General features: G+C 46.5%; 1 protein-coding gene across 1 annotated transcript; it reads left to right on the plus strand.

Moving 5' to 3' along the window:
• Window positions 1–1714: 1714 nt before the first annotated feature.
• On the plus strand, window positions 1715–7709 carry LOC123128392 (protease Do-like 9). Its single transcript, XM_044548377.1, has 9 exons — window positions 1715–2344; window positions 2931–3130; window positions 3274–3454; window positions 4145–4336; window positions 4864–5096; window positions 5799–5900; window positions 6028–6078; window positions 6655–6759; window positions 7238–7709. Exons 1-9 carry the CDS (start codon window positions 1816–1818, stop codon window positions 7334–7336), a joined length of 1692 nt encoding a protein of 563 aa, XP_044404312.1. The 5' UTR covers window positions 1715–1815; the 3' UTR covers window positions 7337–7709.
• The last annotated feature ends 6600 nt before the right edge of the window (window positions 7710–14309 follow it).

The raw sequence follows: 14309 nt of genomic DNA on the forward strand, positions 1-14309 counted from the left end.
ATAAATGTTTCACTCCTATAGTATTTGAACAACAGTCTTTTCTCGTTTGTCATATCTCGGTAACTTCTTTTGTAATGAGATTGATAATTATATGTACCACAAACTTGATAGCTTATGTACAAATATCGTCGTAGCTTTTTTTATAAAAAAACTAATGTAAACATACACTCGATAATTTTTTTGTATGAATAGTATGGTAACTCACACATCGCATATCTGATAACTTACACACCAGGGTCCTGGTACCTTCAGCGACCTTGGGGGGGGGGAGTTGATCAAATATACCTCGGTAATAGCATGATAACTCACACATTGCAGACCCTGATAACTTATGTACCACTATCCTGGTAACTTTGGCGACCAGGTGGTGGGGGGGGGGGGAGGTTGACGAACTTTTGTATGAATAGCATGGTAACTCACACAACGCATACCTAATAACTTTTGCACCCATCATGGTAACTTTAGCAACGAATGCAGGGGAGGCGGGGGGGGGGGGGGGGTTGATGAAATAACCCATCGGTAGATTTTTGTGTCGATATCATGATAAGTCACACATCGTATACTTGATAACTTATGGACCCCAGTCCCAATAACTTTGGTACGGGGGTGGGGGTGGGGGGTGGTGATAACTTTTTGACTGAGGAAAATTGTTCAAAACATAACCCCACTAAGTTATGTGTAAATAGCACTGTAATACGCAACACATACCTGATAAGTTATGGACAAACACCGTGGTAACTTTTGACCTAGTGAATAAAAGTTGTTGAAACATACATATGTTAAGTTCTTTGTAAGTAGCGTGGTAAGTTACATATTGTAGACCTGCTAAATTAGGTACAAACACTGTGATAATTTTGAACCGGAAGAAAAAAGTCGTTGACAAAATACCCTCGGTAACATAAGTGTAAATAGCATGGTAAATTATACAGCACGGAGCTGATAACTCATGTATGAATACCATGGAACCTTTTTGACCCTCAGAAAAAAGTTGTTAAAAATATCCCGGTAAGATTTGCGTAACTAGCATGGTTTTTTAGCGCATGACAGACCTGATAACTTATGCGCAAACCCCCTGATAATTCTGATTCGGAGATTTTTCTTATTAAAAATATACCCCTATAATATGATAATTTACACGCCACACACATGATAACTTACGTATGAACACCCCGGTAACTTTTGTTTCTGTTAAAATAAGTGTAGAAACACACCCCGAATAAATTCTAGGTAACTAGTATAACATGAGGGGCATGGAGACACCATATATCCATCTGTGAAAATTGTGCAGTACATAAATCCAAGGAAAAAAACTGAAAAAGCATGTTTTCTATACTATACCCAGAAAACAAATGTCTCAATCTGATGACTAGCTTAATCTAGACCGAGTGGTTGCTAGCTACCGCAGGCTATCAAGAGGTAGCGGGTTTGAATCCTGCTTCTGCCAATTTTTTTATTGCGCTAGAAAAAAAAAGACGCGGATGTAGCGCCAGGGGAACTTCGGAGAGAAGTGGATCATACGGACCTGTCGTTAGCACAGTCAAAAAGAACAAGCCCACTAGCCAGGCTGCGCCAGCCCGTCCGATCCTCTAAAAAAACTTGTTTTCCTCCCCCTAAAAAAAACTTGTTTTCCTCATTTTACCCTAGAAAAAACTTGTTTTCCTCATTTTCGAGGACTCAACCAGTGCCGTATGCGTCCCGCTCCCGGGGTCGAACCGGACGGCCATCCATAATAATCCGACCGAGCCAGCCAGCCGGCCTCCTCCTCACCGTCCGCCCCCTCCTCGCGGCGCCGCGAAACCCTAGCCCGCCCCCACCATGGACGGCTCCGCCTCCAAGGGCAAGCGCAAGCGCGGCCGCAAGAGCAAGGCGGCAGCGGACCACCCCTCGCCGTCCCCCGATGCCCCCGCCGCCGTGGTCGCCGAGAACCCCGCCCCCGCCGCCGCCGGCCGCCGCGGGCGCAAGCCGCGACGCGTCGAGGTCGAGGCCCCGGCCGCCGCGGACGCCTCCACGCCCCAGCGCGGGGACGCGAAGCACCTGGCGAACGGTGGGGACGCGGCGATGGCGGAGCTGGGCCCCGCGGGCTGGGAGGAGGTCGTCAGGGTGGTGCCGTCCATGGACGCGGTCGTCAAGGTGTTCTGCGTGCACACCGAGCCCAACTTCTCGCTGCCGTGGCAGCGGAAGCGGCAGTACAGCTCCAGCAGCAGCGGCTTCATCATCGGCGGCCGGCGCGTCCTCACCAACGCCCACTCTGTCGAGCACTTCACCCAGGTCAAGCTTAAGAAGCGCGGGTCCGACACCAAGTACCTCGCCACCGTCCTCGCCATAGGCACCGAGTGCGACATTGGTGCGCACGCTCTCCCTTTCTCTAGCACCGCCTTCTTCCTTTGTTTCTTGTATTTAAGCTTAACTGTATCACATAGCTTGTCCAGTATATATGTGAAGTCAGATCATTGCGCATACTTCTCCAATGCACCCCCACCACCTCCCCCGATTACTACGATAGCATGGCACAGGTAGTGTTGGAAGTTGGGAACTTCAGCATGTTGGTGCTTCCTTTGAACTTTCATGTTGTGGAGTAGTTGTATTAATTATCGTGTGAGAGTGAGACCTGACATTAGATGCGACCACAATTGGCGGCAAAATTGTTTCTTATGGACTCAAATTTAAGGTATTGAAAATATGTTCTGTTAAAATTTAAAACAAACTTCTATGTTTGCTCAATTGTTTTGTCTTAGCATCAGCTCTTGAAAATATCACAATGTGAAATCTTTGAACTTTTAAATGTCAATGCAGCAGAAATTTTATGTTTGCTTATTTCGGTATTCTAGCTCGGGGAATAGATTACATATTTAAGTGCTCAGACCTGATAGGTGTAGATTTTCTTGTCGATATCTTACACGGGCTAACTTGAACTGTTCTATCCATCTCAGCCTTGTTAACTGTCAGTGATGATGAGTTCTGGGAGGGAGTTACACCAGTTGAGTTTGGGTCGTTGCCAGCACTTCAGGATGCAGTCACTGTTGTTGGTTATCCAATTGGAGGAGATACAATATCAGTGACAAGTGGTGTGGTCTCTAGGATAGAGATACTGTCCTATGTGCATGGTTCTACCGAACTTTTAGGGTTGCAGGTATGTTTTCTTCCCATTTCTTCTCTTCCCTTCATTTGACTTGTATGATAGCTAGATTCGAACATAACCTTTTGAGGAATCATAATTTATTTGTTAACCTATTATTAATACCTTTTAAATTTGGACCTTTTTCCTGTGGACAGATAGATGCAGCTATTAATTCAGGAAATTCAGGTGGCCCAGCTTTTAATGATAGGGGCATATGTGTTGGCATAGCTTTTCAGTCTCTCAAACATGAAGATGTAGAGAATATAGGTTATGTGATACCCACCCCAGTTATCAAGCATTTTATTCAAGACTATGAAAAATCTGGAGCATATACAGGTAAACAGTCATATTCCATAATTGTATGAAGATACATTTGATTATCTTGTTATGATCAATGTTTTCATTTTATATTGCTAGTCTTGAATACTCTGAACTTTGTTATGACATTCTTTTGAACCATTTAGCTGGTTTATTTGAACTTGCCGGATGATTTTATAGGCATAGTTTTTACTTGGCAACGATCTGACCGGTCCCTATGACTTTGCAAGTGTTTAATTTGTATTACCATTTGGTCTCGTAAGAGTGTTTCTCACTTTCTCTCCTCTTATTTCATGTCCAGTGGTCGGATGATTGATATTGCTCGTGCAATCGTATTCGTTTGGGTTGGTTATGATGACATTAATTAATGAAGTAAAACCAATATAGTGATAGAGTTTTATTCAGTGTTTTCCCTTTTCTTCGTATTGGATTCTGCAACCTGTCAATTATTTGCTTAGTCATTCTCTTTCAGTTTGTTCAGTGCATTAACCGGTATTCCGCACTTGTTTTGATTGCTGTGTCTCTTTTCCGTATTGTTTGATGTATGATGCAAATGAAGAAAATCCCATATTAAGAAAAAGTTTGTTTAATATTTGCCTTCATGTCAACCCACAGTATAATGCTTAATATATGTTGTCCATTTCTGTCTCTTTGATCTTATGCATTTGCTATGTGATTTGATTTTTAACTTTTGCGATATTATTTCAGGCTTCCCTATAATTGGGATAGAATGGCAGAAAATGGAAAATCCCGATCTCCGGAAAGCAATGGGAATGAAACCTGATCAAAAGGGTGTTCGTGTTAGGAGAGTGGAACCTACTGCTCCCGAGTCTGGATGTCTGCAACCGTCAGATATTATTCTTAGCTTTGATGGAGTTGACATTGCCAATGATGGTACAGGTTAGTGTATTGAACTTGTTAATTCAATGCCCTATATTTTGCTCTACATGGTATTATACCTGTAGGATACCAATCGCTTTAGTTAGTAGTATTTATTATCAGTTCCACGGTCTTCTATTGCTCTAGATGCCTACCACTTTTATCTCTTATTGGATTCGTTAAGTCTTTGTTATTTTGTTAATAGAAATTCTTTCTCCCTGGTGTCAAATGACGGTTCTGACTGAAATCATAATTCACATAGCTTGTAACACTACAATTTCTGATTTTTATACATGTAACATGTTTGCAGCTGGCCAACCTGATAGAGGATTTTTGTTTCCATTTGAATCTCGTAGATACATGGATGTTGTCAAATTTTCTCATGTGTTTCTAAAGATATTCTTGCGGGGTTTATATTGGCGAACTTTTCTTTCTCTGTATTAACTCTCTAGCATCTTAATTAAACTTAATTCCTGAGCAAATCAAACATTCTCACTTAAAACAAGATCACTTATTTTTATTTACTTACCCCCTTTTTTTGTCAATAGTTCCTTTCAGGCATGGCGAGCGAATTGGCTTTAGTTACCTTGTTTCTCAGAAATATACCGGTGACAAAGCCCTTATCAAAGTCCTGCGCAACTCAAAAGTTCATGAATTTAAAATAAAGCTAGCGACCCACAAGCGGCTCATTGCAGCTCATGTCAAGGGCAGGCCACCATCATATTACATTGTTGCTGGCTTTGTTTTTGCAGCTGTCTCTGTTCCATATCTCCGTTCTGAGGTTTGTATCTATCTTCTTTTTGCATCCTGTTCCCTATGCATTGAATATAACCAACAAGCAAGAGCTTAATCCTTGTACTCCTAGGCTGTCAGTGTCTTGAATTTCAATATGATTTCTTTGGATCCTGATTTTCTTGATCTTAAAGGGAGTCGGTAACGAATAGAGGTCCTGTGCACTACTATCAAATAGGATTTTGATGAAAATCATTCACCTGCAATGTTTCAGTGCTTATACTACTCTGGTGTTAATGTTGTCAAATTGGGTAGCACCAGCTAACGATAACCTCTTTGATATTCGAAATTCACATGCATAGAGCTCTTAGTAGTGAGGGGTGCTCTAGGCAGCTAATTTTGTTTCTTAGATGTAATTAAGAATTTAAAATTAGCACCTGTAACAAGTTAAGCTGTGTTTCAGCTACTGTCTGTATAGGTGCAATCTCTGATAGTTACCATGCAAAGAAGTTGCTTGATTTCTATTCTGGTCTTGATGTTATAAAGCAGAACTAGGGCTTATCATTTTTCGTGCAACTTTTCTTCTTAGAAAATCTCCCTAGGAAACACCATACACAACTTTTATCTAATTCTACCTTTTACACTCTTATGCAACTGCTTTCATCTCTGTGAACTTAATTCTATTTAAAGAGAATGCTAAATGGACATAAAAAGATACTTCCTTAAGCTTCTTGATCTACTTACTTTTCAGTATGGGAAAGACTACGAATATGATGCACCTGTCAAGTTGTTGGTCAAGCATTTGCATTCAATGGCGGAATCACCTGATGAACAGCTGGTGGTTGTATCACAGGTTATAAGTTCTTCCCGTGTTCGTGAAATCTCTGTTCTGATACGAGTGAAGTATTCATTTATAGCTCCATAAAGAACTATAGTTTCTTTTATCTCCTAACGTGACTGCATGCATTGAACCCTTGCAGGTGCTTGTGGCAGATATCAATATCGGTTATGAAGATATTGTCAATACGCAGGTAACAGAGAAGTTCTGGATCCATTTGCATGTGTTACTTTTGTTGATTCTAGCAGTTCCCTCCAGACATTTTGCATTTTTTGCTGCTGAAGTATATATACTGACGCACTGGAATTCTGCCAGCCTCCTACTCTTTACCCATGCATATATAATATATTGATGCAGTGTTATTACCTTTAAATATATATTTCTGTAGTGAAGCTTGAAGTCTAATATATTTGTCAGATAGGCGTTCTCAGTGTTATGTTGTCATCACAGTTCCTCTTTTTTTTCGACAGTTGATTCTGAAACCTAATGATCAACACTGCATGTAGGCTATGACTTCTCTGCTTTAGTTTGGTGAGGGGTGACTAAAAACCCTTTATTGTCATCTTGTTGATAGGTCCTTGACGTTAATTGTCTTCCTGTGAAAAAATTGTCAGATAGGCGTTCTCAGTGCTATGTTGTCATCACAGTTCCTCTTTTTTTCGACAGTTGATTCTGAAACCTAATGATTAACACTGCATGTAGGCTATGACTTCTTTGCTTTTGTTTGGTGAGGGGTGACTAAAACCCTTTATTATCATCTTGTTGATAGGTCCTTGCCGTTAATGGTCATCCTGTGAAAAATCTGAAGGACTTAGTGACAACAGTGGAAAATTGCAAGGATGAATTCTTGAAGTTTGATTTGGAGTATGACCAGGTAAGCCCTGATTTCTTTATTTGTGTATTTCTGTTGTAAACATCTGTCACACCCCATGTTAACTAAGTCCCTGGGTAAACGCAGATTAGTGGTCAGTTTTTCTGAAATTCTACCAGTACTTCGTCGTGATTAATCAGAATTTCTCAGTAACGCTACAAAGATCAAGCAAGTTGGAAGATAGTGTTGACAAGTAGCCTCATACTGGATGTCAATTTCTAGTTTATGTATCTTTGCAGCTTTACTTGAGCTAATACCCTCTTTTAAGAATATATGTAGCTGACTTTTTCTGTGCTAAAATCCCCTTGGTCTCTTCTAATTGATGATGCGGGGGTGTTGTTGTCGTGACATAACAATAATAACAAAAATAATTAGTGATGGCAAGGCATGATAGCTCTTCTTTTCTTGCAAAATCAACGATAGCAAGGTCCCTGTGTTAATGCGGGATGTAATCAAGTAACCAATTTATATGATTTGACAGATCGTTGTCCTGGAGACAAAAACCGCGAAGGCTGCTACCGAAGACATTCTGACAACGCACTGCATCCCGTCGGCCATGTCTGATGACCTGAAGGCCTAATGGAGAACAAGATGCGGCTGTCTGGTGGCCCCGATCGGGGTCACTTTTTTTGGGGTTGAACACCAGCCCGGCACCGGGCAGAAGCCTGAGCTTATGCATCCAGACCCTCTGGGGCTCCTGGGTGTGAGAGAGCTTCACCAAAGAAGGCTGAGGGTAAGTGGGCGTCACATCAGCATAAGCTGGAGCGCTGTCCAGCATTAGTCATCATGAAAGTGATAGCGGTTAATTGATAACAATGGTTTCATTTTTTTTCAAAATTAAATTAAATTATTGAGGGGGAAAAAGTTCATATTTTTGCCTCAGCCCCCACCGAAAAGTCCAATACACCATCGTCACCAGTTACAACAATTTATCAATGATATATGTTCCCATCTGCTCCCTCGTTTCCTCATTTGTCTGCTGGGTGCATGAGGTGGATGCCGGCCGTTTCGGCTTCGTCTTGTCATGCTGCGTTACTCGGAGGAGCTCGCTTCCAGCTCAATCAAGTGTAGTTGCTTCCCTTGAGCGTCATGCTTTTCTTGGCTGGTGGCTCGTCCCGTCCCCACGCCTTTATTTTGATATATACAGGCCGGTAAGCCCAACCGATGAGGAAAATACGCCACGGTTTTTTGCGTGGTTCGTTGTCGTCCTGGTCAGCTCCTGCTGGTGTATCTTTTTCTCTGTGTGAGAGAGGATCAACAAGATTGGGATGGCTGGTACGGCAGCATGGCCACTGCCTCGTTTGGTTCACGAGTTGGGTCAGCTGTTCACAGTTTTGTGGTCCTGGCTTGTCTGCTGCATTGACTGGGAAACGAGACGTGGATTGGTTGGCTGGCCGCGAAGGCGAAGGCTCAGGCTCGGTCTCATCAGGTACGTGTACTGCACCCACTTTCCCCAAGGTTGAAGCACTAGTACTGGCCTGGTAAATAAAAGCCATAATAAAAGGGCGGGAGCGGCCGGTTGTTGCGCCAACATTTTACACCGTACCAGTGGTTGAACTGGACCGAGTACCCCCGCTCCTGCCTGCTCGAGAATAGCTAGTACCGAGCGCCTCCCATTTCGCCACCATAGATAGCAGCAGTACATAGTAGAACCGTGGAAATCGCAGGAATGCCATCAAGGCGAGCAATTCGCCCATCTTGAAGAAGGCGAACATGGCGCAGACGTACGTACGTACTCCCACCCACTCCAACCAATGTTCTTCTCTTATAAAAACGAAACGCGATACTTTTGACGGCCAGGGGGGAAAAGGAGTCTGCTTCGTCTAGGGTTTTAGCGATGGGCGCCCTTCCACCGCCGCCGCCAAAACCTGCCGACGGGAGCGAATCGGATCGCCGGGAGGAATCCTTTCGGGCCACGATTCCGATGTACACGGTGTCTACGAGTCTAAGCCGGCCCTTTCAGGAGTCCGAACACGCCACGTTCTCAAGGCGCACGACGGGGACGGGGGATACAAAAACCCTAGACCCTGATCGCCGCACCACACAAAACCAGGGGAAGCCTGCAAAACCTCCAGATCACATCACGTCTCAGAGTCGCCGCAAGGAGGAGATGTCGCAGATCAATCCAAAGGCGAAGGGCGGGGGTGATCAAGGCGGATCCGGTGAGGATCTCGCTCACCCGAAGCCCCTCGGCGATGGAGCGATCGTGGCGTCTAGGAGAGCGGACTCACATGAGGCTTGGGAGGAGGATACGCCGGAGAATAGCAACTGGGACGGACCAGCAACAGACGGAGTTTTGCCGGAGGGAGTGGAAGAGCAACTTGCAGGTGAGGTGGACATGGACGATGTTGCTTTCGTTGCAGTTGATCTGGATGATGATGAGGAGGAGGTAGAAGAGGAAGACAAACCCAGATGGAGATTGATGGGGCTTTACAGATCGCAGCGGAGACCAAGCACAAAAACCTTATCTGGGCACTTTGAGAAAATTTGGCAACTGCGTACGTGGGTCGAGTTTAAGCCAGTTAAGAACAACTACTATATCATATCTCTGTTCTCGGAGGGAGACTTTAGGTTTGTGGCAGAGGGGGGCCTTGGATATATGATGGTGATGCTCTGCTAGTCATCCCTTTCAATGGTGATGAGCAGCCCTCTGAGACTACGCTTGAAGCTGTCTCGGTTTGGGTCCGAGTGTTTGATGTGCCATGGAAGAAGCAAACTAGGGTTTATGGAGAAGCCTTGGGAGGAACCCTGGGTGAGGTGTTGGAGGTGGATGTTCCACAGGTGGGCCATGGGACTCAGGAATTCCTAAGGGTGAGGGTGAAGCTGCTATATAATAGAAGATTGCAGAAGGAGGTGACGCTGGAGTTTAATGCAAAGGGCACCACTAAACGGCTGAAATTCCAGTTAAAGTATGAACGGGTACCGCATTTTTGCTTTCACTGTGGGTTCATGGGACATGATAAGGAGGCGTGCGAGAAGAAGAGGGTTGGGTTACCCACCAAGGCCTATGACTCTACGCTGAGATGCTCCCCGTTCAAAAAGTTTGATCGTAGAGCTGTATTCACGCCATCACCAGGACAACCACGAGCAAAACGGAGTATGGACTTCTCTTTGGGGAGTGCGTCGTCGGCTACGCGCTCACAAGCATCGGGGAATGCCAGGGGAAGAGGCGAGGGCTCACATGAAATACCAACCAGGGTGGACGCTATGGATGGTTTTGAGGAAAATGAGGCGACGGCACTGCAGGAGGAGGATGACCAATTGGCAGACCATGTTGAGAAAATGCAGCTACGGCTGGGCACGGAGCAACCTGAGTGCAGCAAATTGCAATACCTGAAACAACAGTTTGAAGCACAGGAGCATGAAGCGGGAAAAGGATCTGTGAGACCGCGGAAGAAGAAGATAACATCACAGCCGAAAAAATCTGCTGCAGTTAAGAAGAATGGGGCGCTTGTGATCCGTGACAAGCCAAGGGGAGAGGATATGATACCGGCTTTGTGGGGGCTGGATACGCTCCAGGTCTCCTTTGGTAGCGCGGTGGACTCCATGGATTACAATGACTCCATTCTGGGGAAATGACATCTAACCGGGGGCCTTCCAGTTCAGGTTATGGTGCCCGATGGCAAGGGAATGATGCCGTATGAAGAAGGGACAGAGGGGGGCAAGCAGAAGAAAGGAAAAAAGGAACGGCCGGAAACGGAGGATGATGCATGCAACACGGGAAGGGGGGGAATTTAGAGGCAACTAGCCATGGGGCCGCTAGTAAACTGACGGGGCCAGCAGTGGCGCCCCGTCAGGAACAATGAATTGCCTAGTGTGGAACTGTCGGGGGGCGGGGAACCCTCGTACAGTTCGTGATTTACAGGCTCTTTGTAGAGCCAATTCCCCGAGGATGGTGTTTCTGTGTGAGACTAGGAATCAGCTGCAAAAGATGAAAAGGTTGCGAAGTAGGCTTGGGCTTCGTGGTTTTGAGGGCATAAGTAGTCAAGGAAAGAGTGGTGGCCTAGCTTTGTTTTGGGATGAGTCCATGTATGTCAGCATTCAGGACGTTAATGAGAGGTGGATTGATGTTTTTGTCAGGGTGGCTCCCTCGGAACCTCTTTGGCGAGTGACCTTTGTGTATGGAGAACCGAGGGTGGAAAACAGACATCTTATGTGGGAGAGCTTGTGTAGACTAAGGAATACTTCTGAGTTGCCTTGGTTAGTTACCGGTGATTTCAATGAGGCGCTATGGGACTGTGAACATATGTCCATGACGGCGAGGCCGCAAGCCCAGATTATAGCCTTTCGGGACTGTCTTGAGGTGTGTCAGTTGGTGGACCTAGGCTTCTCAGGCTATCCGTTCACATACGATAACAAACGGAGCGGTCGGGCTAACGTGCAGGTGCGTCTGGATAGAGCGGCAGTGGACAATGCCTGGCGAGATATGTTCCCGGAGGCGACGGTGCTCCACCTGACGTCGCCCCGATCAGACCATCGACCGCTTCTCCTGCGGTGCGCACAAGATACACAGGTGAAGATGGCAAAGGCGAGGCGCTATGAGGTTATGTGGGAGCGTGAGGCCTCCCTGGCAGAAGTGGTAGAGGCGGCTTGGGCTGCTTCGGGCGTGAAAAATGACTTGGGAGGCGTGAGCAAAGCCCTCAAAGCAACAATGTTGAGACTACATGAGTGGAGCAATACGAAAATTGGCAATGTGACAAGAGAGATTGAGAAGTCCAGGACGAGGCTAGAGGAACTGCACAATATGAATGCCGACCGTAGTGAGATACGGAAAGAGTCTGATCATATGGATGAACTCTTGTACAAGGAGGAGATGATGTGGCTGCAACGATCTAGAATGGAGTGGCTGAAACATGGAGATCGGAACACAAAGTTCTTCCATAGGAAAGCAAGATGGAGAGCCCGGAAAAACAAGATCAAGGGATTGCGGGATGACTTGGGAGTCCTTCAACCGGAGCAGGCTGTAATGTCAGGTATGGCCATGAGTTACTTTCAGAATCTGATTGAAGCTGATCCTAGTTTACTCCCTCATACAGTGGTAAACCTTTTTGATCCGGTCATTACAGAGGAGATGAATGCCAAACTGTGTGAAGCCTTTTCGGACAAGGAGATTAGTGATGCACTATTTCAGATTGGGCCTCTAAAGGCACCTGGGCCGGACGGTTTCCCGGCGAGGTTTTTTCAGCGTCATTGGGGCACAGTGAAAGATGACATTATTGCCGCAGTCAAACAATTTTTCTTATCGGGGGTAATGCCGGAGGGGGTAAACAACACCACCATCGTGCTCATCCCAAAGGTTGACGACCCCCAACGTTTATCCGAGTTTCGGCCCATTAGCTTGTGTAACGTGATTTACAAGATCATCTCCAAGTGTTTGGTGAACCGGTTGCGACCACTACTTGGCGATATCATCTCTGAGGAACAGAGCGCTTTCGTCCCTGGAAGACTCATTACGGATAATGCGTTCATTGCCTTTGAGTGCACTCACTATATTAAACCGGAGAAGGACCCTGATAAAGCTTACTGTGCTTACAAGCTAGATCTGTCCAAGGCGTATGATCGTGTAGATTGGACTTTCCTTGAGCAAATGATGAGAAGACTGGGCTTCGCGGATCGGTGGGTGAGATGGACAATGACTTGTGTCACCTCAGTCCGTTATTGTTGCATTGTTAATGGAGCCCTATCAGATTCATTTGCACCGTCGTGTGGGATGCGGAAAGGAGATCCCCTCTCCCCGTTCTTGTTCCTTTTCGTGGCAGAAGGGTTAGCGGCAATCTTGAAGCAACGGGTCAATTCTCAGCAGCTGACACCATTACGGGTTTGTCCACGTGCACCTGGCATCTCACATCTCATGTTTGCAGACGATACCTTGCTGTTTTTCAGAGCAACCGAGCAGGAAGCTTCTCATGTCAAATGCGCACTTGCCACCTTTGCTCAAGCCACGGGTCAGCTTATCAACCCGCAAAAATGCTCCATTCTCTTTGGTGAGCACTGCCGGCGAACAGACCAGGATGCAGTGGTATTATCACTGGAACTGCAGCAGCATAGCTTCGAGGAATGCTACTTGGGTTTACCCACGCCAAACGGGCGCATGTCCAAGGGCATGTTCCAAAACCTCCAGCAGAAATATATGAAGCGTATGATGGAATTGGATGGCAATCAACTTGCGCAAAGCGGAAGAGAGGTCCTCATTAAATCCATTGCACAGTCTATTCCAACCTACATCATGAGCGTTTTTAAGCTACCGGCGGCCACTTGTGAAGATCTTATGCGGATGATCCGTAATTTCTTTTGGGGAGTAGAAAAGGGGAAGAGAAAGATGCACCGGCGGGCATGGATTCATCTAATCAAGCCCAAGGCACAAGGTGGACTGGGCTTTCGAGACCTACGACTTTTTAACCAGGCACTTCTAGCACGCCAAGCTTGGAGGCTACTTACAAACCCTGTTAGCTTGTGTGCCCGGTTACTGAAAGCACGCTACTACCCGTTTGGTAACTTGGAGGATACTGTTTTCTCGACAGCGGCCTCAGTTACTTGGCAAGCAATTCAGCAAGGGCTTGAGCTCCTGAAGAAGGGATTGATCTGGCGCATAGGCGATGGACGAGCGATCAGGATATGGCGCGATAGCTGGATCCCCAGGAATGGGAGTGGGAGGCCTGCTACCCCCCAAGGAAGATGCCGGGTGCGGCGTGTATGTGACTTGCTGGATGACCATGGAGCATGGAATATGGACTTGGTTCGGAACATTTTTTTGCCGGTCGACGCGGAGGTGATTGCAACAATTAAAATCTTTCCTGGGTTGGGTCCAAACATGCTTGCATGGGAGACGGAACGCAGCGGGAACTTCACCGTGAGGAGTGCTTATCGACTTGCTCTTGAGGATCATCTTCGGTTCTCTTCAGTCGTGGCGAGCAGGGCACCGGACGGGCGACGAGCCGTCTGGGCTTTTATTTGGAGGTGCCCTGCTCCTCCTAAGGTTCGAATCTTCACCTGGCGGTTGCTTACAGATTGTCTACCCACTTGGGTGAATAAACGCCGCCGGGGCCTGGAGGTTTCTGACAAATGCCCTCTTTGTGCCTTGGAGCCGGAGGACACGTACCATGTTTTTTGCAGATGCCCAATGGCGGTCGCACTCTGGCAGGCCATGGCGGACCAATGGAGAATACCTGCTGTTACATCCTTCCGTCGGACGGGAACGAAATGGCTTGCCCAAGCCCTATGTAAGCTGCCGGACACGGAGAGGATGGAGCTCATGATGACATTATGGCGCTGCTGGTATGTTCGAAATGAGATGGTGCACCACAAGAAGCCACCACCAATCGAAGCATCCAAAAACTTCCTCATCAGCTACGTTGATTCATTGGTGGGCATCCAGAACGCTCCTCATGCGGATCCAATCAAAGGGAAGCAGGTGGTGGACGCTGTCAGCCAGTCCCGGCCCATGCAGCACGAGACTCCTGCTCCAACCACGGTGCTGCGCTGGTCTCGACCGGTGACGGGGTGGGCGAAGCTCAACATCGACGGCTTCTACAATGCCACCAGCGGAGAGGCTG

The sequence above is a fragment of the Triticum aestivum genome, chromosome 6A, assembly GCF_018294505.1.
Source record: "Triticum aestivum cultivar Chinese Spring chromosome 6A, IWGSC CS RefSeq v2.1, whole genome shotgun sequence".
Taxonomy (NCBI): Eukaryota; Viridiplantae; Streptophyta; class Magnoliopsida; order Poales; family Poaceae; genus Triticum; species Triticum aestivum.